Consider the following 23,863-nt stretch of genomic DNA (forward strand, 5'->3'; position numbering starts at 1 on the left):
TCTTTGCGGGGAGCTGTGGCCCAGCCTCATGGATAAACATACAAGATAAATTATCTTCAGCCTTGTACTTTGCTTTGAAGTTGAAACCAGGATTAGCTGACCCTAGGGGCTACTTTAAGGAATTGTCTTTATGTGTTCCTTTTATCTTGATGTTTGTCAGTAAAGTGTTTTGAAAATTCTGTCCCTATCTGTCATTCCTATCAAAGACCTGACATCTCCACTGGCGATCTCTGAGACCCCTGGAGACCTCATTAAATTAGCACTCTCTCTGGATCAGCATGAACAAATCTCACGGTTTTCTGTCATAGCCCTTCATCTCTTTCTCCCTTGCTCAGCTTATATAACACTCTTACTTAGGTAATACTCTTGAGTTTGAGATTTATTTCAGTACGAGAAGTTTCTAACATATGCATATTTGGATTGCAGCTTAAGTTTTCAGAGAAGATCCTCACAAACCCCTGGAGTCTTCCCTAGGAACTCTGCTCCCCAACTCTCCCTTTTCCAAAGAGAAGTCTGCTTGCCATTCCTGTCCCATTGCTGTGAGGCTGACTGAGAACAGCAATGACTTAATTCCTGAGCTGTAGCCATAATAGGTCCCAGACACACCATGGTACCACCTTCTCCTATAATCCTCAGCATTCCTGTTTGGTTCATAGATAAAGAAGGATGCTTAGAGCTGGGGATTAGTCCCAGGTTTCATGACTGGGAGCCCCACATCCATTACTAATTTGACCTTTAAGTGCTGTCTCTTGGAAAAATTGATTGAAAGAGGTCATGTGATTTATCTCTTCATACCTTCTAATTCATTGGAACGACACTGGATAATTTGAGGATCAAGAAGACCAGCACTGGGATAAGAAGTATAAGTGAGTGTGTGCCCTGAGGCAGTTGTCCCAGTTTTTAGAAGCCAGTTCATACAGAGCTAGTATTCTCCACTGTGCTTTGAAAAAACCAGCATTCTTAAAACTGTCAAATGACTTAATTTTGCTGAAACAAGTTTAACTGCCCCCCTTTTCCTGGCAGCGCCCCATCATCTCCATTTGTTGGGGCCATCGGGACTCCCGGCTGCTCATGGCCTCAGGCCCAGCCCTGTACGTGGTTCGCGTAGAGCACCGAGTCTCCAGCCTCCAGCTGCTGTGCCAGCAGGCCATCGCCAGCACCCTTCGAGAGGATAAGGACGTCAGCAAGCTGACCTTGCCCCCTCGACTCTGCTCCTACCTGTCCACTGCCTTCATTCCCACCATCAGGGTAGAGTTTTCTCCCTTCCTAGCCTTCTTACCAGAACCTGGAGAGATGCAGGAGGGGGCAGAGGCAATACAGAGACCTCTCTGTTTCCCCATTAGCGTGCCTGGGGCCGGCTGCCTGGGCTTGGCAGAGACCAGTGTGTCCTGCTAGTGTCCATGGGAGGTTTGCTCCGTGATTGTCTTCCTTCCTCGTGGCCAGTTGAGTGTTGTGTCATCCTGATGGTCAAAGGAGCAAACAGCTCATTTAGGACCTGACAGTGTACCGAGTACTTTATGAAGATCTCTTGTTTAGTCTCGACTTCAAGCAGACTCTGACATCATTGTTTCCACTTGATAAATCAGGAAACAAGTTCATATAAGGGAACTAACTTGTTGTAAAGTTGGTTATGAGACTAGTCAAGCTTGATCTCCTCCCACCGTACTGAGTGTGACTCCCACATAGTACAGCTCGCAGCCCTCCTTAATAGACTGTCCCCCAGAAAATGCCTACATAGAAGCAACATGCATGTGAAACAGGTCTGCCAGTCTCTGCTCACATGAGGTTTCTGTGCCCTTGTACTCTAGATGACCTTGTACTCTAGACCCTGGGACCTTTTCCACATTCTGTCTCTAGATAGACTTGTTGATCACTTTTCTCCTAATAAACCAGAGTTTTAGAGTCTCAGGGTTCTCTATTCTAAGTTGCCTTACAATATCGATAATGTCAGCAGTTCTCGACTGTGTTATATCAGAAAAAGCAGATGTCTAAGCTGCCACCAGTTGCTGGACTTCAGTGTCCAGTGTGGGACCCTGGCTTGCTTACTGTTTAAAAGCCTCCACAGTTCTGAATCTCCCTTTTGCAGCGTGTAGTTGGCCTCTGCATGGCCCGCACTCTGCCAGAGTTGCTGAGATAGAAGCTAGTCTGCCCTGTGCTTTCTGGATTCCCAGATGTGTTTTTTCTGCCTGTGTCCCGCCTCCAGCCCCCGATTCCAGACCCCAACAACATGCGAGACTTTGTCAGCTACCCCTCAGCTGGCAATGAGCGGCTGCACTGCACCATGAAACGTACAGAGGATGACCCAGAGGTCGGTGGGCCCTGCTACACACTCTACCTGGAGTACCTGGGAGGACTCGTGCCTATTCTCAAGGGGAGGCGCATTAGCAAGCTGCGGCCAGAGTTTGTCATCATGGACCCTCGGACAGACAGCAAATCAGGTGGGGCCCTTGCTGCAGGGACTCTGACCCTTCTTGTGTGGTTGTGGAATATCACTCTTAAAGGCATGCGGTAAGAATACCTCTTTCTGAGACATGCTCTTGTACTAGCTAGGGCAAAGTTACTCTATTTCCTGGGTCCCACCTAAGGGAGCAGTTCTCTAAATGCTCCTGTTGGGAGGTTTTCCCAGCATTCCAGGTGTTTCAGGTTGAGGAAACATCAGCTCCCGTTCCAAGAAAAGCTGCTAGGATAGGCCTTCTGGCCCTGGCTCCAGGCTCTCACAGTCACTGAGTAAGCACCCAGTGAGTCCCTCGATGGAGTGCCGGGGAAAGTAGAATACAGGAAGTCCCTGTCTTCCAGAAGGATGACAGAATTCAGCTCTTCAAGCCTTCAGTCCGCCTCAGCCTTATGGTTTTGCCTCTGTTTTCTACTGTTTGGCTTTTCAGTTAGGTTCTAGTGAAAGTTTCTTACTGATCTGTTAGTTTCCAACATGAAACAACATTCTCTTCTTGTGGAAATTAGACACATAAAAGATGCCTCTCTAAAGGACCCTAGACTGAGGCCCCCACAGGAAGGCACTGTGGGGTTTTGTGCCAGGTAGTTGCCAGCCAAATGTACATGCACCTGTGAGTACCTGTAGCTTATAAATTCTGCCACCTCCCTGTGCACCCTGCCACAGAATGCCCAGCATTGACCTCGATGTCCATCACCTGTCAGAGTGTCCTGCTTGGCACACTGTAGTCGTCATTAGGAGGGAACTGGTCATCTTTGTATTCCAACGTGCCAGACCTTGAGACAACATTGTTTCATTAGTTAATATTCTCCACTTGCTAGTACCAGTTTACTATTCTAGCTGTTGGACTAGCCTTTCCCCTCATTGTGTCCCTGAAGCTACCATAGCGTGTGGGATTAAGGTCCCCCTAGTTCTTAAAGCAGCAGCCTTGTTCACTCTCAACCTCTCTTGGCAATGCCAGTATTTACGTGTCTGCTCCAACCATGTTGGTTAGGCATTATCACAGCATTCGTGGCAGTGTTCTCTACCAGTGTTCCCATATAAAATAAAAAGCAAAACAAAACAACAACAACAACAAAACAGTTGTCTAATGCTGAATGTTCACCATTAGTCCTGATTTTTGATTGCATCATCAACTAGTACCAAGGGTAGAATATTGAGGGCATGCAGTCAGAAAAGAGGGGACGGGAAAGTAGAAATCGGCACAGAATGGTTTCGGGAGGATAGTACTGGTTGGAGGGGAGCAGGGCCAGGTACCCTGGAACCTGCCTTCTCTCCCTGTGCATCTTCCTCTCCCAGGGGCCTTCACAAGGCACAGCTCTTAACAACTTAGGCTGAGGCTGAATATTCAGGTCTCTTGGGTAAAGGGCTTGTTTTTCTCCCCCGAGTGTCTGAATTCCTCCGCAGAAGAGGCTGCCGCCTCCCACGGCCAGACTTACCTACATCCTGACTTACCCGCCTGGTGCCTGGTTTTCCTCAATGGTCAGACTGCCAGCTCATTCCAAGTACAGACTGCTCAGTTGCTAACACTTCTTTGAGAAATGAAGTATTTTGTCTTAGTAATTTTATAATTGTAAGTTATAAAGTGAATACACAAACACCAAGTCAATGCCCGCTTTCTGTGGTACTTGAGCCCCTGTGAACCCTGCTAGAGCACAGGACAATTTAAGTACTTGACAAGTTCATCAAATTCAAACACCTCATGACAGAAATAGAAGCTGGGTCACAAGGCCCAGTCTGACTAATTGGCAACTAATGGGATATATAAAGGAGCTCAGGGGATGGAGGGGATTTGTAACTTTGAAAAGCCGGGACTGTCTCATCATGAGAAGCTAGTTAACCCAAGACTCCACAGCGTCATTTCTCAAGATGTCATCCTTGGACCACTGTTATTGAAAGCACCTAACATTAACTGATGAGGTCAGCTGTGGGACCTGGGTTCCTTGCAAGATTTTTTTATGCACTTAACTTTATGATATTTGCTAGGAATGTTCAAGTGTCTTGACAATTACGATTACCATTGTGGGGCTGGAAATTGAGCTTGGTTTATACAGTGCTTGTCCAACACACGCAAAACCCTGAGTTCAATGCTCCTATAAACCAGGCATGGTGTGACATAATCCTCACATTTCAGAATTGAAAGTAGGAAGAGCTGAAGAGCTGAGTCATCCCCATATGTTTAGCAAGTTCAAGGTCATCCTGGGATATATGAGACTCTGTCTCGTGTGTGTGTGTGTGTGTGTGTGTGTGTGTGTGTGTGTGTGTGTGTGTGTAAAACTAGTGTGTATTTTTATTGGGGAGGCTAGGAAAATGGCTTAGTCAATAAAACTTGAATTTGGTCCATCAGAAATGCGCACACGCGCACACACACACACACACACACACACACACACACACACACACACACGGAGCCAGGTATGGTCAGGCATACTTGTAGTCTCGTGATGGGGCAGCACAGGGGCAGCACAGACAGGCCGATCCCTGAAGCTTACTGGCTGGCCAGTCTTACCTCTTCAGTGAGTTTCGGGCTGCCACACGCCCGTGTGCACACGTACTTGCACACATATACTGTCCACAAATTTTCAAAAAGAGATCTTTGGGGCAGGAGATACTGGGGATAAAACCCATGGCCTTGCATATATATGCTAAGCTTGTGGTCCACTAGTGAGAGTTTCAAAGAGATAAATTAGGTTAAATAAGTTCTTACATTAGAGAAATGTGTCCTCATAAGAAGAGGGCAAGAGTACCGGCAAATAAATAGCTCAGCAAGTGAGGACGCCTGCTGCCGAGCCTGACAACCTGAGTTAGACTCCTTGGACCTACATGGTGGAAAAGAGAACTGACTCCTCCTCATATTTTCCTCTGACCTCCATAGGCACAACATGACATACACATGCTCACACACATACACATAAAATAAATGCCATTTTTAAAATAAAAAGAGGGGAATAGAGCAGTCTTTCTACATACATGCACTATGGAAAGTGCTGTAGGATGGTCTTTCTGTACACTGTGAATATGTGTTGCTCTCATTGGTTGATAAATAAAGCTGTTTTGGCCAATAGCCAGGCAGAACTAAGGTTAGGTGGTACGATCACCCTGGAGATGAAGAAGGCTGGAGTAGGGGCAGATGCGAGCCCACCACCGAGGAAGCAAAATGTATAGAAAATGAAGGAACAAGTCATGAACCACGTGGCAAAGCATAGATAAGAAATATGGGGAGCCGGGCGGTGGTGGCGCACGCCTTTAATCCCAGCACTCGGGAGGCAGAGGCAGGCGGATCTCTGTGAGTTCGAGGCCAGCCTGGGCTACCAAGTGAGTTCCAGGAAAGGCGCAAAGCTACACAGAGAAACCCTGTCTCGAAAAACCAAAAAAAAAAAAAAAAAAAAAAAGAAATATGGGTTAATTTAAATGTAAGAGCTAACTAATAAGCCTGAGCCATGACCAAACATTTATCATTAGCATAAGCCTCTGAGTGACTATTTTAAAAGCAGCAGCGGGACCGGGTGGGACAGGAAAACATCCATTTACAGGAAAGGGCCTCTGAACACTGAAGATTCTGGCTACCATCTACAAGCCTGAAAAAACTCACCTCAGAAACCAGCTGTGGTGACGTCTTCATACTGGAACTTCTAAACCTCCATAATGATCTGAACCAGTTTTCTGGTAGAAAGATCCTTGATCTGTACATCCTTGGAACTGAGATGTGTGTGGCTGCTACTGCAAAAAATACATAAAGAAATTGAGGTATTCAAGTCCCTGATGAAAAGTGAGCATGTTGTTGAAAGCTGGAGAAAAAGCAGTTCTCATACAGTGCAGGGAACTTGTCTGGAGTGTACCCCCATGTTGTGTGGAGGGGGAGCTTTGGTGTGATGAAATAGGTAGGCTGTTTTACTAAGGATGCTTCTCGTCAGATTATTGAAGAAGTAACCTGGTTGCTCCTGACTATTGATACTAATGGACTAAAGGAATGAGATGACTTCAAAAAGGGGTCGTTAACTCCTTTGGATCAAGAATTTGAAGATTGAAAAAATCCACACCCTATCCATATGGCAAGAAATAAGAAAACACATTCTTAAGAATTCATTCTTAATCACATTGCTAAGAATGAAAAAGGTTATAAAAGCAGAGAGACACTGCCAATCTGAACTAAAGGGACTTGGAAGAATGAAATGGGCATTCCCCGTCAAGATAGAAGTGTTGGCTGGTTGTTTGCACTGTCTTCCTGAAGCCAGAAATGCTCTGAGAGGTGACTCAGAGATCAGCAGATACCTCATTGATTTCAACAGACTGCATTGCCTCTACCTGGACCTTAGTGACCGAGCTGCCCAGCCTTGGAAACAGCATCCACATCTACAGCTGTAAAGGTGATGCTGAACCCCCAGTGGGTCTTAGCAAAGAACACCAAACTAAAGAGGATTGTTCTCAATGCTTAAGATCAAAAACCCCAGCACTGGGCATAGGTACCTCGCTTCAAGTGAATGGCTTGAGATCCTCCAATTGCCATTGTTCTTGGTTGCCTGCCAGAACATAACCCTTGCTGAAGACACCACGCACTTCAGTCACAGGACTTGGAGAAATCAAGCTGGTACTGACTGGAAGCGTCTTCCCTGATGTCTAGTTTACATGGTGTTAGATGGTGTTGTGCAAGCAGCCAAGGGATAAATGTTATCAACAAAATTAAACCTGGCTATAAACCCTGCAATCAACAGTAACAACTGACCCCACAAAATGTGCCCAACATGTGGCACTAATATCTTGATTGGACTTGAGGCTTGCTCAGTAGGAAGAAGTGCAGGTCTGGTATATAAACCTCACCAGGAACCTTGGGCTGGAGGAGTGATAGACCTTAGAGGAGGAGAACTTGCTACTGCCATTTTGTTGAGTGGATACAGTATTCATCTGCCTTCTAAATGTTTATCCTTATTCTCACAGATTAGTACAACTCTCACTCCTCATCAAAGAGGTTTATGTTTTTATAACAGAGAACAACAACTCAACATGTCAGGAATAAGTGGCTGTGGAGTGGTGTCTCTAGTGTTTCTACTGCTGTGATAAAGACCATGACCAAAAGCAAAGTGGCGAGGGTGTTGGTTTGAATGAGAATGGCCTCCATAGATTTGTGTGTTTGAATGGTTGCTTCCCCAGTTAGTGGAACTGTTCGTGAAACATTAGGAGGTGTGACTTCGTTGAAGGAGGTGTATCACTAGGTATCTCTCCTCTCCCCCCCCCTCTCTCTCTCCCCTCTCTCCCCTCTCCCTTCTCTCCCTCTCTCTCCCTCTCTCCCTTCTCTCCCTCTCTCTCCCCTCTCTCTCTGCTTGCTTACATTGAATAAAGATGTAGAGCTCTCGGCTGCTGCTCCAGTGCCATGCCTGCATGCCGCCATGCTCCCCACCATGATGGTGGTGGATTAACTCTCTGAAACTATAAGCAAGCCTTCAATGAAATCCTTCCCTTTATAAGTTGCCTCAGTCATAGTGATTCTTTACAGCAATAAAATAGTTACTAAGACAGGGAGGAAAGGGTTTATTTCAGCTTACATGTCCCAATCATAGTCCATTATGAAGGGAAATCGAGGAAGAAACCTAGGGGCAGGAACTGAAACAGAGGCCAGAGAGGAGTGCTGTTTACCTGCTTGCTTCTCATGGCTTGTTCAGTTGGCTTTCTTATAGAACTCAGGACCACCTGCCCAGGGATGGCCCCAGCACCTCTATGGGATGGGATGGGGGGAGGGCACCTATAGAAATCATTAATCAGAAAAATGCCTACAGACTTGCTACAGGCTCTGATGGACAGTTAAGATTCATCCTCCCCAGGTTTGTGTCCAGTTCACAGAGACCAGCCAGCACAAGGGCCCACCTTTCTGTACATCTATAAACAACTTCTATATCCAGGACTCTCAGAACATGTGGAAGAGGGGACAGAACAAATCTAGGAGCCACAGAACCATCTTGTCTTCTGGACATGTCATACATGTTGCTTACATGATGACCTGTCATTGACAAAACATTCCAGTATGGATAATAACGGGTTCAAAAGGCTCCACCCTTAGTTAAGGCACCGAAGGCAGTTAACAGCTTCTATAGGAGAGAACATCCATTGTCTTTTTTAAATTTCTTGTTTAGATTTATCTATGTATATGAGCATTTTCCTGCATGTATGCATGTGTACCATGTGGATACCTAGTGCCCCTTGGGGTCAGAAGAGGGGTTGGATCTTCTGGAATTAAAGTTAGGGATAATTGCAAACTACAGCATGGGTGCTAGGAACTAAGCCGGAAGTCCTCAGCAAGAGCAACAAGTGCTGCTGGGCACTGAGCCAACGCTCGCAGCCCCTGCACCAGGGTTTTCAGGGATGAGTTGCTTGGTATGTTGCCCATGCTCAAGAGTCACCTCTGCACCCACATGTATATGGACATCTCTAACTGGACTTGGGGTATATATAGAATAGGACATGAATTTGAGATTAGGGGCAGGAGAAGTTGGAGGGGAATGGAGGGTTTATATGATCAAAATGCATTATACTCACATGAAATTCTGAAGGCAAAAGGAGAGCCTTAATCCATGGATTAGAAAGACTGAAGAGATGATATACTGAGGCATTACGAAAATATTAAGAACTGAAACCTGGGCTTCGCTGTTTCCCTGATACTAACGTTCTCAGCTTTCAGTGAAAGGGTTCAGTTTCATCACCAGCCAGTGTGGAGGTGGCTGCACAGCGCACTGTCAGCACAGGACCTCCCTGAGAAACACTGAGTTAGACTGCCAGAGAGGCTCATGGTCTGGCTTTGATAAAAATAACACTGTATAAAATTGATTGTTCAGTTTTTAAAGCTAGTTTTATTAATTTATATTTTGTAGACTCGTGGTTTTTATTGTGATACTTTGACACACACACACACACACACACACACACACACACACACACACATCTTTGCAGTTTTCTCAGATTTGCCCCCCAAGGTCTTTAAGTTTTAAATGTACTTTTCATTCAGTTCTTTGTAGCAGTCAACAAGTGGCGTAAGCACTAATGCCATTTTTTGTACTGATGTGGATATTATTAGTGAAGATGACTGCCTTCTTGCTGCACTTACACGGCCTTTCCTCAGAGCGCCCACATAGAGACAATCTCTCTTTTTATTCTAAGGCCGCCATTCCCAATCCTATATGGTTAGGACTCCATCCTTAAGACCTTATTAAACCTTAATTATCTCTTTAAATCTTACCTCCAAATAAAGATGCATGAAGGGTAGAACTTTGAGGGGACACAATTCAGCCTCATAACATTCTGCATATGGCATCCCCAAAATGTATATATCCTCCCGTGCCAAACCCATCCTGCCAGTCCAGCGGAAAGTTATTTCTGCACCAACTCTGAAGTCCAGAGCCTCATCTAGATGTCAACTAAATCAGATGTGGGTAAGACTATGAAACCAGACAAATCATGTTTATCAGTAGATGACAGGTAGGACTATCATCTGGTGGGCACTCCCACCAAATGGAAAAACAGGAAGTAAGGAAGAAGTGATGGAGCCCAGCAAAGCGCATTCCCATTTGTTGGGGGGTAATTCCAATTAAATTAGATACAGATACATAGAAAGAAAGCTTAAAAACAGTAGGTTTCCCTGTGGCTTTTTAAAATGTCATTAGTCTTGTCTGTCCCCTCCCCCTCATTTTCCCTCTTTTTTACCTGAAAACTTCCCTCCCCTGTTAAGCCCTCCCCCCCAATTCTTTAAAATAGGTTTTGGAGAAGGTTCTTTTGAGGGGTAACACGTGTGCTCATACATATGGAAACCAGAGGTGTCCTTCAGGAGCCATCCACCTTGTGTTTTGAAAAAAAACCTTCTCCCCCTGGGATCTGATGCTTGCCAGGTAGACCAGCTTACCTGGCCAGTGGACCCCAGGGCTCTTCCTGTCTCTGCCTTCCAGGGCTGGGACTCCACACACATGTCCCCATGCCTTGCCTGTTACCTGGGTGCTTGGGGTCCAGCTTAGGTCCTCGTGTTTGCAAGGCCAGCGCTTGACTCACTGGGCTGTCTCCCCAGACACCTAATTCAGGTTATATATTCGAGTTGTCTGTGTTCCTCAAAGGCCCAGCTTAACTTACACGAGCAATTAAGACCACAGAATTTCTGGAAGTATGCAGTTTAACCTTCTCCACCCTCGCCTTTCTTCCCACTGAGCTAAGACAGTGCAGGGCTTTCTAGCTGTGATGTCAGACGTCAAGGAGGCGGTGCCTTCTCAATGTGGCTACAGCCATCTACGGGATGACTCGGTGTGTGCACCAGAAGCAGCTTCCCATTCACCCACCTCACAGATCCTTATTTAGCCTTCCTGTAAGTCTTCACCAAATCCCGTAGCAGGCATGGCAGACAGAGTTCTTCCTGTGTAGCTTACCTACTAGCTGGTAACTAGACAGACAGTTGATAAGTAGTTATGAGCAAAAGAGAAATAAAGGTAGGGACAGAAATACTGACAGGGAGAGGACGTCTGAGAGGACAGGAGTGAATGAGTGATGTGTGATTTCCCTAAGTGTAGTACACACACACACACACACACACACACACACACACACACACACACACACACACCCTGAGCTTGCCTCTGGTTTGACTCATGACTAAGCTTCCTTTGGTCCAGTGACTCAATTATTAAATCCTAGAAAGCACTGTTCATTGTATATGGACTGAACCTTTTTATGTGCTCAAACTCTGACACAGCACTGTGGCTTGGTAGATACAATGTGCCTGCAAATAGCTTTGGTAAATAGCTTTAAAATGGGGTGACAAGAGACATGTACTGGGTACCAGTCTCTTTTCTAGTTGCAGGTAAAGCTCTTTCTGTACAAAAAGGATTCACTCTACCTGTTAACGGCCATCTACTCAGAAACTCAGTGACAAGCTTGAATTAACAAACTCATCCTTTGAAATGTCAACATCTGTTTTAAATGTTGGGATCCCATATTATTTATGTTTGAATGTTGCAATTTCATTACTTGGTGAGGTTCTTCAGAGCATGAAATTTTGTAGAATGGGGTACTAACATTAGGCGGGGGGGGGGGGGGGGGGGATGAGGTGGACTGGGGATTGGGTGGTAAAAAGAAGGGCTATGAGAGTGTGGGGTGGTGGAGTCAGCAAGAAACTCCTGGTGGTAGGATATCTACTTACAGTTGGGTGTTTGGTCCACTCCGCTGTGTAGCATGAATCTTAAAAGTTCTTATTAATAAAATCAAACCCGAGGCCAGTTATTGGGGTCCATGCTGGTAGATCAGAGAGACAGAACAAGCCACAGCTAACCTCACCTGGTCAACTTCTCAGCTGGTCTTGTTTCCTCAGACTGGAAGCTTCTGTGTCCTCATCCCAATGGCTCTCAGCTGAATTACTGCTCAAAAGCCTGAAGCTTAACCAGCCAAATGCTGCTAGTTTCTGGTCCTCACGCCTTATATATCTTTCTGCTTTCTACCACCACTCTCTGGGATTAAAGGCTGGCTTTCTGGGATTAAAGGCCTGTGTCACCATGCTTGGCTGTTTTCCAATGTGGCCTTGAACTAACAGAGATGCAGAGGGATTTCTGTCTCTAGAAAGCTAGGGATTTCTGAATGCTAGGATTAAAGGCATGTGCTATCACTGCCTAACTAGTGGCTTTTCTGTTCTCTGACCCCAGATAAGTTTATTAAGGTACACGATATTTTGGGGAACACAATACCACCACACCGCTGCACTTTTTCTTACCCTCTGTTTTGGGCCTCTGATATTCCTTCTGCTGGCCAACTAGCAAACTTACCCGGAATGGCTTCCGTATGAAGTACCCATAGAGCAACCCCAAACTACCACTGAATGTCCTCCCTGCCCAGAGGCTCCCTTTCAGTTCCCTGATGGAGTCAGCTGTTCTGGGTAGAATTGTCAGGCCCCAGACAGCCTGTGGCAGTTCCAGAATTGCCATTCTAGACAAATCATGCCAGAGACCCTGGCATGGACCCAACTCGGCAAGATGGTAGTTCCTGCCCACCTGGATTGGTCAGTCCTTCCCAAGTCAGAGGCAGGTTCCAGGAAGTCTGTGACAAGTCCTCAGCCTGGTTGTCTAGTCTAGGTGAAAGTTTACACAAGCCTAGGTAGGTAGTGACGGAGTGTTCTGAGGCTCAGTAGTAAGATTTTTATTTTCAGCTTTTGGCATAATTAACAGTTTTGTATATTTCTGGGATACTAAAATATTACCTATGTTAACAGCAGTAGTAGAAATTGCCTACTTCTGCTTAGAAAAGAACATAAAAATGTAAAAAGAAAAGGACTGCTTCTTTCTATTTTAGCTTCTGACCTAATGTGGAAGCCAGTGAAGTCCATCTGTCCTATATAGCAGTAACAGTTGCTTACTGTAAGTAAGTATTGCGTCACTAGGGTATCCTGACAGCTCGGGAAGTCAGGCTATACCTGGAGCTGCAGTAGAGCAGCTCTGGCAGCTGGAGTGGAAATGGGACAGCTCAGCTCTGGAGGGAAAGGTATCCTGACTGGTTGAGGAGTCAGGCTGTACCTGGAGCTGGGGATGGTCTCCCCGCAGGAGATAGCAATCCTGCTCCTCTCCTGAAGAGCTGCTACAGCTGAGCTCTGCTCAGCCCCTTCAGGGGCTTCCCAGCAGAGCTCCACTTCTCCAGCTGAGTGAGATGTTGCTTCTTTTGCTTCACTCTGGGAAAGGGGAATGCCCTGCAGAAATGGAGCCATCCCCTCCAGCAGCAGGAAAAGGTGTTGATTTTTCTGCTCCCCTTTGCTCAGTCCCTCTAAGGCAACATCTCTGCAAGGTTTTTTTTTCTGCTCCCAAGGGGTGTCTTAGCAAGACTCTTCTCTGTGCCGGTGAATGAAGATCTTCACCCAAGACTCTTCTGAGAAAGATTCATTTAGTGGGGAGGAGTCCAGGAGAGTGGCTGCCTCTACCAGGGTGTGAAAGAACAGCCCACAATGGACCAGCCAGGGTGGTTTCTGTAGGATTTCTTAGGGGCGGAGCTTCTCCAGGGAGATTTTCTGTTCAGGGATTGGTTAGTTTCATTGGTCAGGGGCAGGGAAGGCAAGGATCTCAGAGCCAAACTGTGTTTCTTTCACTGGCCTTTTATTTTTTTTGGCTCTAATTCTAAGGCCAGGGCACATTTCTTTCACTGGCTTTGACTCTAGGGACAAAATGTGTTTCTTTGGCACTAGTTCCAGAGTCAGGGCATGTTTCTTTGGTTCTAGGTTCAGGAATAAAGTGTTTCTTTCACTGGTTCTGGGTTCAGATTAAGGGTGCTCAGGGATTGGTTGGTTTCATTGGTCAGGGGCAGAGATGGCTCTGATCTCAGAGCCAAACTGTGTTTCTTTCTCTGGCCTTTTTTTTCTTTTTGGCTTTAATTCTAAGGCCAGAGTATATTTCTTTCACTGGCTCTGATTCTAGGAACAAAGTGTGTTTCTTTGGCACTGGTTTCAGAGTCAGGGCATGTTTCTTTGGTTCTGGGTTCAGGGATAAAGTGTTTTCTTTCACTGGCACTGGATTCCAGGGTCAGAGTGGGTTTCTTTAGCTGGTTCTGGGTTCCAGGGTCAGGGTGGTTTCGTTAGCTGGTTCTGGGTTCCAGGGTCTGAGTGGGTTTCTTTAGCTGGTCCCTTTTTCCTACCCTTAGACCTGATGGCTGGTTTCTTACAGATGAGATCTATGGGAACAGCTTGATTTCTACCGTGATTGACAGCTGTAACTGCTCAGACTCCAGCGACATTGAACTGAGTGATGACTGGGCTGCCAAGAAGTCTCCCAAAATTTCCAGAGCTAGCAAATCGCCCAAACTTCCAAGGTAACAGGCTTCCCTTGTTGTGCCTCCAATGTGACATGACATTGTTTGTTCTAGAGACAGAGTCCCATCGAAGCCGACTGGAGTGAGAATTCCCAACTATCTTAGGTCTAGATGGATGCTCAGTTCTAGAACCTGTTCTGCCCAAATAAATGTGACAACATGGAGAAGAAGAGGAAGGAAGGGCACACTTGCACAGCAGCAAGATCGGCTCCTCTTTTGTTTCCTCATCACTTTTCATTCTGGAAGATTCTACCTGGGATAATTACAGCTTTCCTTTCCTTCCTTCCCACCTCTCTTTCTCCTCTGGGACAGAAAGGAGATATGCTAAGGCCTCAAGACTTCACTAGGGTCAGCAGTGAGGTGGGGACCCAGAGCAGCCGTTGCTTCCCAGCTTGTGTGTTTCCCCTTCCGGTTTCAGAAAAGACAGCAGTGGTTTAGAGCAGACCTGCTGTATTGAAGAGAATGCCAAGTTCTGTGCCTATGACGCTGTCTGAGGCAGAGGGGCTGGTGTCACCACCCGGGAGAGCACTGTCTTCCTCCTGTTGCTGTCAAGGCTGTGTGACTGGACAGACAGACTTACCTGTGGGCAGAAATGGACAGACTCTTGCTTGTTTACAGTTCTGTGATAGCATGTGACATTGGGGTGTGACTTACATCCCCCTTACACATGCCCAGATGCTCATCTTTTAAACATTTGGGTCACTGGACAGTGGTGCACCAGTGTGTCTCCACCAGTTCAGGATAAAGGACATGCCCATCATCCTGGAAGGTCTTCTGTGCTATAGATTATTATCTTTTACTGTTGAATTTCATATGAATATGGGTGCTGTTTATTTAGCTTTTTTCCCCTCAACACAGTATCATGGATATCAGCGGTTTGCCTTTGTATTTTAAATCTCTTTGTGAGATTATTCCATTAAAAACAAACATGTCAGCCGGGCGGTGGTGGCGCACGCCTTTAATCCCAGCACTCGGGAGGCAGAGGCAGGCGAATCTCTGTGAGTTCGAGGCTAGCCTGGGCTACCAAGTGAGTCCCAGGAAAGGCGCAAAGCTACACAGAGAAACCCTGTCTCGAAAAACCAAAAAAAAAAAAAAAAAAAAAAAAAAAAACATGTCACTACATGCTTATACACTTGACCAATCAATGGATATTTGATAGTCCCTAGTTTAGGACTGTGGTGAATAGATCCATTATAAATACTTTCTGGAAATCATGTGGGAGATATTGAACTTATTCTCTTGTGTATATTCTTATGAAAGGAGTTAGAGGGTCATGAGTTAAATACGTTTTAAACTTTGATGGAAACTGTCAAGTAGCAATACAAGGAGCCTGTACCAAATTAAATTTCTACAGCAGGATATAAGAATTCCAGTGCATTCCATTCTCACTTCCAGCACCGTTGTCACATTAGGAAAGTTCTGATGATGTGCAGTGGTGTCTGACACCCAAGTGTGACTCTGGTCCAGGGCGATGCTGCTGAGCTGAGCACTCGTCCGGGGAGTGTCAGCTCCCTTTGTCAGCGTCTGTCTGGATTCCGCCGTCATTCTTCATTGGGTTGTTGACTGAGTTGTAACAGAGAGGAAGGAGACTGTGGCAGGTGCACATTTCCTACATAGTCCAGTGTGTGCGGTCCCTTTGTAGTCAGAGCCTCTTGGGTTACATTGAAGAAATCTCTGTCCATCCTAAGACCATGAGTATCCTTCCTGCAGCTTTCAAATGAGTTTCACATGAAAATCACACCTCTGCTTTATAGCTAAACTAATGTTTGAATATAACTTGACTGAAGAGTAGACAATTATTTTTACTGTCCAGCTCCTCCGGTAATGTGATTTATTGTTTGGGTTTTTTCATCTAAAGTTTAAATTGCATATAAAATTATGAACTTGTAGTAAGTATTGTGTTTGGCTTTTTCCACTAGCGAAGCAGAGAGTCATTTACCACACATTCTGTCTATAAATATCCTTTGAAGGTTCTACCAACTCTTTGTGACTGTTTTTTTTTTTTTTCTTCATTCTTTTCTACCTGGAGCCTGGAGCTCCTTCTCCACAGCAGCTAAGCTAATAATCTTAGCACACAACTCAGTCCTCCATCTTCCCATCTCTCTGGAGCCTGAAGTTTCTTACCAGGTTTGAAAACAGTATACATCTGTGCTTGGTGCATTTTCCGCAGAGGACATCATAAACCTTAGCAGACTTGTTTCATGGCTCCGTCTTTAGGGGGAGTAAACAAGGGAGCAGAGATAGACCACGGAGTCAGAGGCCGCAGGAAAGCTGTGGAGTCAGTTATTTGACTTGAATATTACAAGTGACAGTGTTCAGTAATCGGCTAAAATCCAAACTGACACAGAAGGGATTTTATAGACCACAGTGGCCTTAGGGTGAGAAACAGTCTTCCTCCTGCCACTTTCCCAGGCTGATTCTGCAAACCTGTGGCAGAAGGCATGTGGACTTTTAAGTCAATACTGCAAGTCAGTAGGTAGAGTGTTCATTCTCTAGGCTCTTACAGATGAACCACTTGGTCTGATCTCCATGTTTTTAAACTCTGTGTATATTACTTAGCGTTTAACTGGCATTCTTTCCTAAATCAAAAGCAGGAAAGATCACTTTGTGAAATTAGGGCCTTAAGCATTGAGAGCCAACCTCTACAGGTGAGTATGAGAGGAAGAGGAGTCCTGGGCACAGATGCATGTCTCACCCCATGGCTTTGTCTTTACAGGATCAGCATCGAGGCCCGCAAGTCACCCAAGCTGCCCCGGGCTGCTCAAGAGATTTCTCGATCTCCCCGATTGCCCATGCGCAAGCCCTCCATGGGCTCGCCCAGCCTGACTCGGAGAGAGTTTCCTTTTGAGGACATCACTCAGGTAGACAAGCATAGCTGACAGTGGAGCCTTCATGCTTCATACGGAGTCTAGACCGGTCGGGCTACCCGGAAGCACCCCTGTCCCTCCCAGCATACGGAGTCTATACCGGTCGGGCTACCCGGAAGCACCCCTGTCCCTCCCAGCGTAACCGTCTAGTCCACTGCCACACCTGCATGCACACTGTGTGGTTCTGTTCCATGGACCTCCCTGTTGCTGGAGTCTTCCTCCCAGGGAGCTCTAACATGTATGCCTTCTTCACTTCTGCCTCCTGGTCCTGCCGTGACACCTCAGTTCTAGGAAGGGAATGCTGGCCATAGCCCCACAGCCTGGCCTGCCTCCTCAGCCTTTGTGCCCTGTGCCTGTGTTACGCCTAAGTCACCTTCTCCATCTCCTCCTCATTTTTGCCCCCACTTCCGGCCCTAACTCAGTCCGTACCGTCTCAGTGAAGGCTTTTGCCCTGGCCCAGCCAACACATGAGGTGCCTAACCCCTTCTGGTGTTCTTCAAACACTTGTTGTATACACACCAGGGACAGCCTTATTATCCACCATTAGGTCATAAGTTCCCCCAGGAGCTGTCTTCTTCACATCTCTATCTTAGCCACACCCACCTTGAGCATAGCAGTGACTTTTTAAAGTGTTTTTCATTGACTCGATGAGACAAAAAGGATAACTGGGAGGTTTAAAGACATAGTGGTTTCAATTCAGCTGACATCTGTAGAATCTATCAATGATAAAAAGGAGAAATGAACAAAATTGTATTCCAATCACTTTGGTGGCCTTTTTACCTTTAAAATTTTATTTATTTTAGGTTATGTTTTTATTTCACATTGTGTTGTCATTACTTTGTTATTTAATTAATTAGTTTGTTTGTTTGTTTGTTTGTTTGTTTTAGATATAGCTAGCAGTCCAGACTGGTCTGGAACTCATATACCCCTATCTCAGCCTCCCAATTGCTGAGATTACAATCCTCCACACCTGCTTTATTTTTTTTATACTTATTTTTGAGTTGAGGCCATGCTGTTTTGTCCAGGTTAGTCTCAGATTCCCACTTCATCCTCCTCACTAGTGAACTATAGACATACATCACTACTCTGAACTTTGTTTGCCTTTTTGGAAACAGGGTCTCCTCTAGCCCAGGGTGGCCTCAAACTTGCCATGTAGGCAAGCATGACCTTGAACTTCTGATCCTCCCAGCTTAACCTCCAAAGTACTAGGATTTACAGGCTTGTGTCACCAGGTCCCGTTTGTGCCGTGTTGGAGATGATGCTGTGTGGACATTCGGCAAGCTGACCACACCCCCAGCCCTTTAATAACATCTCTAAAGATATGTTCATTTATGTGTGTGTATGTGCTTGTCCGCGTTTATGTGCACCGGGTGCATACATGCGCCCACTGAGGCCTGATCTCCTGGAACTGGACTTACGGGTGGTTGTGAGCCACCTGATATGGGTGCTGGGAAGGGAACCCCTGTCCTCTGCAAGAGCAGCACACGCTCGTATCTGCTGAGCATCTCTCCAGCTGCTGATGGCCTTTAAATTGAACACATGGCCACGCTGGGCCGAGCAAGCCCTCCCAGCTCCGTGTGCCACCCCTGGGCCCGGGGAGCCCATCCTGCTCTGGTTCATCTCTGATCTGAAAAGGGCAGAAGTTGGAGGCCGATGTTTCTGGCAGTGCTCACTTCCAGCGCTTTTCATGTTAATGCTCGCACTAAGTGAACAAGAGACAATGTCGTTAAAACAGACTGAGATTCTTTCTTTTCTTCCCTCTTCTCCCACAGCACAACTATCTTGCTCAGGTCACATCCAATATCTGGGGAACCAAATTTAAGATTGTGGGCTTGGCCGCGTTCCTCCCAACCAACCTCGGTGCAGGTAAAGACTCACTCCATTTTCTTATCGTTCCATTCAGAAATCAGAGTAAAAGTTACAGTTTCAACCCGTGACAGCTGAAATTAGAAAATGAGCTCTTAAGACACTATGGGGTTGGTATGTCTGTCACCTGGACTCCAGCCCCGATGATGTCAGAAAAACAGACCTCTACTCATTGGCTTTTGTCCTGGCACTTTCATTTTTTTCCCCTGATAAGCTCTGCGTTTTGAAACTCGTAAAAGTAGGAGAGGGCTAGAAGATTTCTAGCATGTGGCCACTGTGAGCAGATTCAGGGTCCAGCATCCAGGTTCTTGGATCACAGGAACTTCTAGAAGAAAGATGGGCATTAAAGACCAAGAAGTTAGCTGGCTGTTAAGAATGTGGTTCTTAGCAGTACATGTCTATAAATCTTGTTTTTCCTTATCTGGTAAACATCCTGCCGGTGACAGGTTTGAGACACAGAAGGAAACCTATGCAAGGGAAGTGGAGGCTGGGCCTTAGCCCAGGCTGTGGTCTTCATTGGCATCCCTACTCAAGGTAAAGCTCGCTGCCTTTACCTTGGGGGCAGGGAAGATGTGGGAGTGCTGGAAGAGCCTTTCCATGGCGACTCCTCCTGCTTGCTGGGGCTTCCGAGGCACAGCCTGCTGCTCTCCCCACCCCTGTCACCTCCCTGCCCCTGTCGCCTGCCTGCCTTGCCTTCCCTCCTTGCCCACATGTCTCTCGGTGAGGCCAGGTCCTCCTCGGCCCTTCATCCAGTATGTTCTCTCTGGAACCGAGTGAAAACTGTTCTCACAAATTCTGCCTATAGAAGTCATGTCCTGTGTAGACTCTGCCGTAAATGAGTCTTGAAAACCGAAGGTTAAAAGTCCATTTAGGAGGGGGTGCAGCAGCAGAGCCCTTGCCTAGCATGCTTAAAGCTTAGGGTTTGATCCCTAACAACATTGCCTTCCCCCCAGATCAAAAGACCTGTTGCCCTGCTATAGATATTTATTTAAATTACACTTGTTTAGATTTTTCATTTTCAAGGATTTTACTTCAAATAAAATTAAAGCAAATAACATAAAATTGAATAGAATTTAGTCCTTAGCCTCACAAAACAATACTAAATAAGGCTTGCTCTGTATAGTGTGATGAAGAAATGAGGTAGCAGTATGCACATGGGTTTATGCAATAAATGTTAAGTTTTAGTGTGTGAACAATGGATCCTTCCTCTTTCTTTACCCATATTCTTCCATAGCACAACACTCTTGCCTACAAAGGAAACTTCTCACAATATTGCAGTAACCTGAAAACTCGCTGATGACCACCAAAATACTCAATTAGTCACCTGTGTCCTACTAATTTGTTTAAATGTCATTACCTTCATCTTAGTAACTTAGCCTTCCTAAAACACACATTAGGAGAAAGAACTGACGAGAAAAGTTATTGATGTATTAAATTCTGCTCTTCTCCTGTGGTAACTAGAGCCACAGTTAGGCCAATAAGGACGCTAAGACAGAAGCAGTGTGTGTCTTTGGGCCATGCTGTCCCAGTGTGAATTAGCAGAGTGTCAAGACAAAAGCGTCACTGTCCTCCTAATCATTTACTTAAAAAAAAAAAATGTATGTGCATTGGTGTTTTGCCTGCATGTATGTCTGTGTGAGGGTGTCGGATCCCTTGGAACTGGAGTTGCAAACAGTTGTGGGTTGCCATGTGGGTGCTTGGAGTTGAACCAGGGTCTTCTGGAAGAGCAGTCAGTGCTCTTAACTGCTAAGCCTTCTCTCCAGCCCCTCAATCGTTGACTTTTTAAAAAAGAGCATTTGGTCCATATAGTTGCTATTGCCAAGCTTAAAGAATTCTTCACTTGATTATATTACAGAAGTCAACTTTTGGATTCAAGAAAGTATACTGTTCATGTTACACTGTTAGTTTTTTCAAATATAATATATAATATATAATGTGTTTAGAAAATGAGTATTCCCTATATTTAATTATTTGTTTCCTTCAATTAGAACAGACTTAGCCAATAACCAGTAAAAGAGAGACTGAGGGGGGAGGGGGACTCAGTATAAAGATTCATTGAGGGAGAGGGCAGCAAGAGGGTCTGGCTCAGTCCCCCGGGATACCACCCCTTCACCACAATCGTCTTCCTCTTCCTCCGCATCTGAGATGGTCTCACTCTGTAGCTCTCCTGCCTTCTTGTTGAACCTGCATCTCTGCTGATCTAGGGTGGGAAGCCACACAGCTCCAGGGTCATGTCCTACGTGAACATGATCTATTTGCTGGTGGTCCCGGGAGCTCATTGCTGTGCCTGGGCCTGCTCACATTTGTCATCTCTGGTCCTTGTTAGGGCCTGTGACCATGGAGTATCTGTGACTGGTCCATGACTTGCTTTAGTTTTAATTTTTCACATAAGAGCTATATAAAAGCTATATTAAAGAGGGACATAAAATTAAAAAAGTAATAATAAAGCTTCCGATCAGGGTCCCGAAACCTGAATTCCCAGCAACCACATGGTGGCTCCCAACCATCTATAATGAGATCTGGTGTTCTCTTCTGGCCGGCAGGCAGAACACTGTGTACACAATCAATAAATCTTTTTTTAAAAAACTGTTCTTTACTGATCTAATAAAGCATAGCTCTTTTGTACTAACTCAGAACAATATGGAACTTTTCCACCAAAATACATGTTCTGTATTATGGGCAAGAGTGATGAGACTAAGTGAATCTCCTCTTAGTTTGGGTGAGAAAAGACACCCCTTGAGTGGCAGCCTCAGACAGAGGGCTCAGCAAAGCTGAGCTTCTAGGGCAGTGCTGGTTTGCCAGGCCACACTAGTTGAGGGACAGTGGTAGAGGGAGGGTGTGGCTTCTCTTACCGAAAACTGCTGAGCACAAACAAGTCCCTCTGTGTGCAGTTTCATAGGAAAGAGTTTTAAACATAACAGATGGGCCAGGAGGATTGCTCATTGGTAAAGGCACTCGCACAAAGGCTGGGCAACGTAAGTCTGATCTCCTAATTCTGTGAGACCATGGGTCACGTGTGTAATGACATACATATATCTGTATGTATGTGCATACAGACAAACACACATTCACAATTAAATTAATAAACTTTTAAACATAAAAGAGAGTTGGCAAAAACCTAGCCTTGTTTTTAACCTGCTTATGAAACTTAGGTTCATAATTTTTAAATTAATTTTCTTTTCTATTTAATTTGCAACTTAGGCTTTCTCCTAACTGTTCATGTTAATCAAATTAAATCTTCAGGTTTAAACATATTCTGCAGATTACTAAAGGTGAAAGTCAGTAAGATAAGAACCATCCTGAACAGCAGCAGCTCTTTATGCATCTGTGGTACCCTAGTCCCACAGATGTCAAGAAGCTTTTAAGCTTGGCACTCTTGGCACACTATTGTTTCAACTAAATTATCCTTCTGGTTGCAAATAAAGCTTTTAAAGATGTATTTTTCCTACATCTGCTCATTGAAAGAAAGGATTTAAGTCTAAGGTATGTTTTTGGCATTTAAAATTTGTAGTTCTGTAGACAGACTAAGAATTTGCCAATCCCACATGGCTCTGTATCCATCAGAAGAAGCTATGAGCTCCACTCAAGGTCCTGGTCCAGCCTGTGCAGATCTGCCTGCCAGCAGAGGGATCCCCAGCCCTCCTGTGATCCCCAGCCCTCCCTTTCTCTCCGTCACACGGCTAACTCTGGCTGTCCGCTGATACACCTCCATTAACTGCGTCTTTCTCCCACCAGTGATCTATAAAACCAGCCTGCTGCATCTCCAGCCGCGGCAGATGACCATTTATCTCCCAGAAGTTAGGAAGATTTCCATGGACTATATTAACCTACCTGTCTTCAACCCAAACGTTTTCAGTGAAGATGAGGATGACTTACCAGGTGTGTCCCATCCTTGGACTTGTCTGTCACAGTCCCTGTCCTTGTGTACCATGCAAGGGGGTAGAGTGGTAGGTCGCTGAGTCCAGTGCTGGCTTAGAAGACATGGTATGCTGGGAGGAAAAGCACAGAGCATGGCTGGTTCAGGTATCAGTGACAGGTGACAGCTCACAGAGCATGGCTGGTTGAGGTACCAGTGACACGTGACAGCTCACAGAGCACTTCTCACACCATATGTCATCATTCTTTGCTTTCTGTTGGTTATATAAACACCATGACCAAAAACAGCTGGGGGAGGAAAAGGTCTGTTCACCTCACAGCTTACAGTCTTTCATGAAGGGAAGTCAGGGCAGGAACTTAAAGCAGGAACCTAGAGACAAGAACTTAGGCTAGAAGCGCTGTGTAGAATCAAAACCAAACTCTGTCTCTGTAGGTAAGGCCTCCATCCTTGTTATCCCTGCTTAGAGGGCATCTCTCTAGAGGCCTGGAGTGCTCCCAGATTCCAGCTCCTCCCACCTGCCCGCCCTCTCTGCAGACCTCAGAGCCTTTGCATTTGAACACCCCTTCCAGCTTGCAAAGCAAGTCTCCTCATAGAGGCCTGGCTTGAGTTAGAGATGCTATTTATCACACAGTTTTTAAATTTTACTTTACAAACTGTGGGCTTTAAGATTTGTTTACTATAGTGGGGATTCTTAAACGGTTCTGTTTTGAACAGATCAATGAGCTGTCTCTAACTATTCTCAGTTACTCAAGGGCACTTGAGAAACATTCCCTTTTTTAAGTACAAGCCCACTGGTAATTTTGTAGAAATGGACTCTACTTCCAACATTAGTACCCACCCTTTGGTGAATGAAATGTTGGGTACTTAAGCTAGTCCAGAGTTTGCAGTTTAGATACAGCATGCACTTTCCCTTTGACAAGCTCTGTTCTCCCAGATGCAGTGAGGAGCTTTCTCCACACTGGGTTGCTGCTGAGAGGATGGAGTGCACAACCTCAGGGC

The 23,863-nt window shown here is 45.6% G+C and overlaps 1 protein-coding gene across 6 annotated transcripts in view; it reads left to right on the forward strand.

Annotated features, from left to right (window-relative positions):
• The window catches only part of Tulp4 (TUB like protein 4), a 150,458-nt gene that overhangs the window by 117,295 nt on the left and 9,300 nt on the right, over nucleotides 1-23,863 (forward strand). For all 6 annotated transcript variants that reach the window (XM_015996758.3, XM_076552861.1, XM_076552860.1 and 3 more), the window contains 6 exons: nucleotides 1,024-1,248; nucleotides 2,204-2,438; nucleotides 14,110-14,254; nucleotides 16,971-17,115; nucleotides 18,894-18,987; nucleotides 22,723-22,866. In XM_015996758.3, coding sequence (XP_015852244.2) covers nucleotides 1,024-1,248; nucleotides 2,204-2,438; nucleotides 14,110-14,254; nucleotides 16,971-17,115; nucleotides 18,894-18,987; nucleotides 22,723-22,866 — 988 coding nt within the window. The remainder of the gene's footprint in view (nucleotides 1-1,023; nucleotides 1,249-2,203; nucleotides 2,439-14,109; nucleotides 14,255-16,970; nucleotides 17,116-18,893; nucleotides 18,988-22,722; nucleotides 22,867-23,863) is intronic.

This window comes from Peromyscus maniculatus, chromosome 16 (genome assembly GCF_049852395.1).
Source record: "Peromyscus maniculatus bairdii isolate BWxNUB_F1_BW_parent chromosome 16, HU_Pman_BW_mat_3.1, whole genome shotgun sequence".
NCBI classification, from domain to species: Eukaryota; Metazoa; Chordata; class Mammalia; order Rodentia; family Cricetidae; genus Peromyscus; species Peromyscus maniculatus.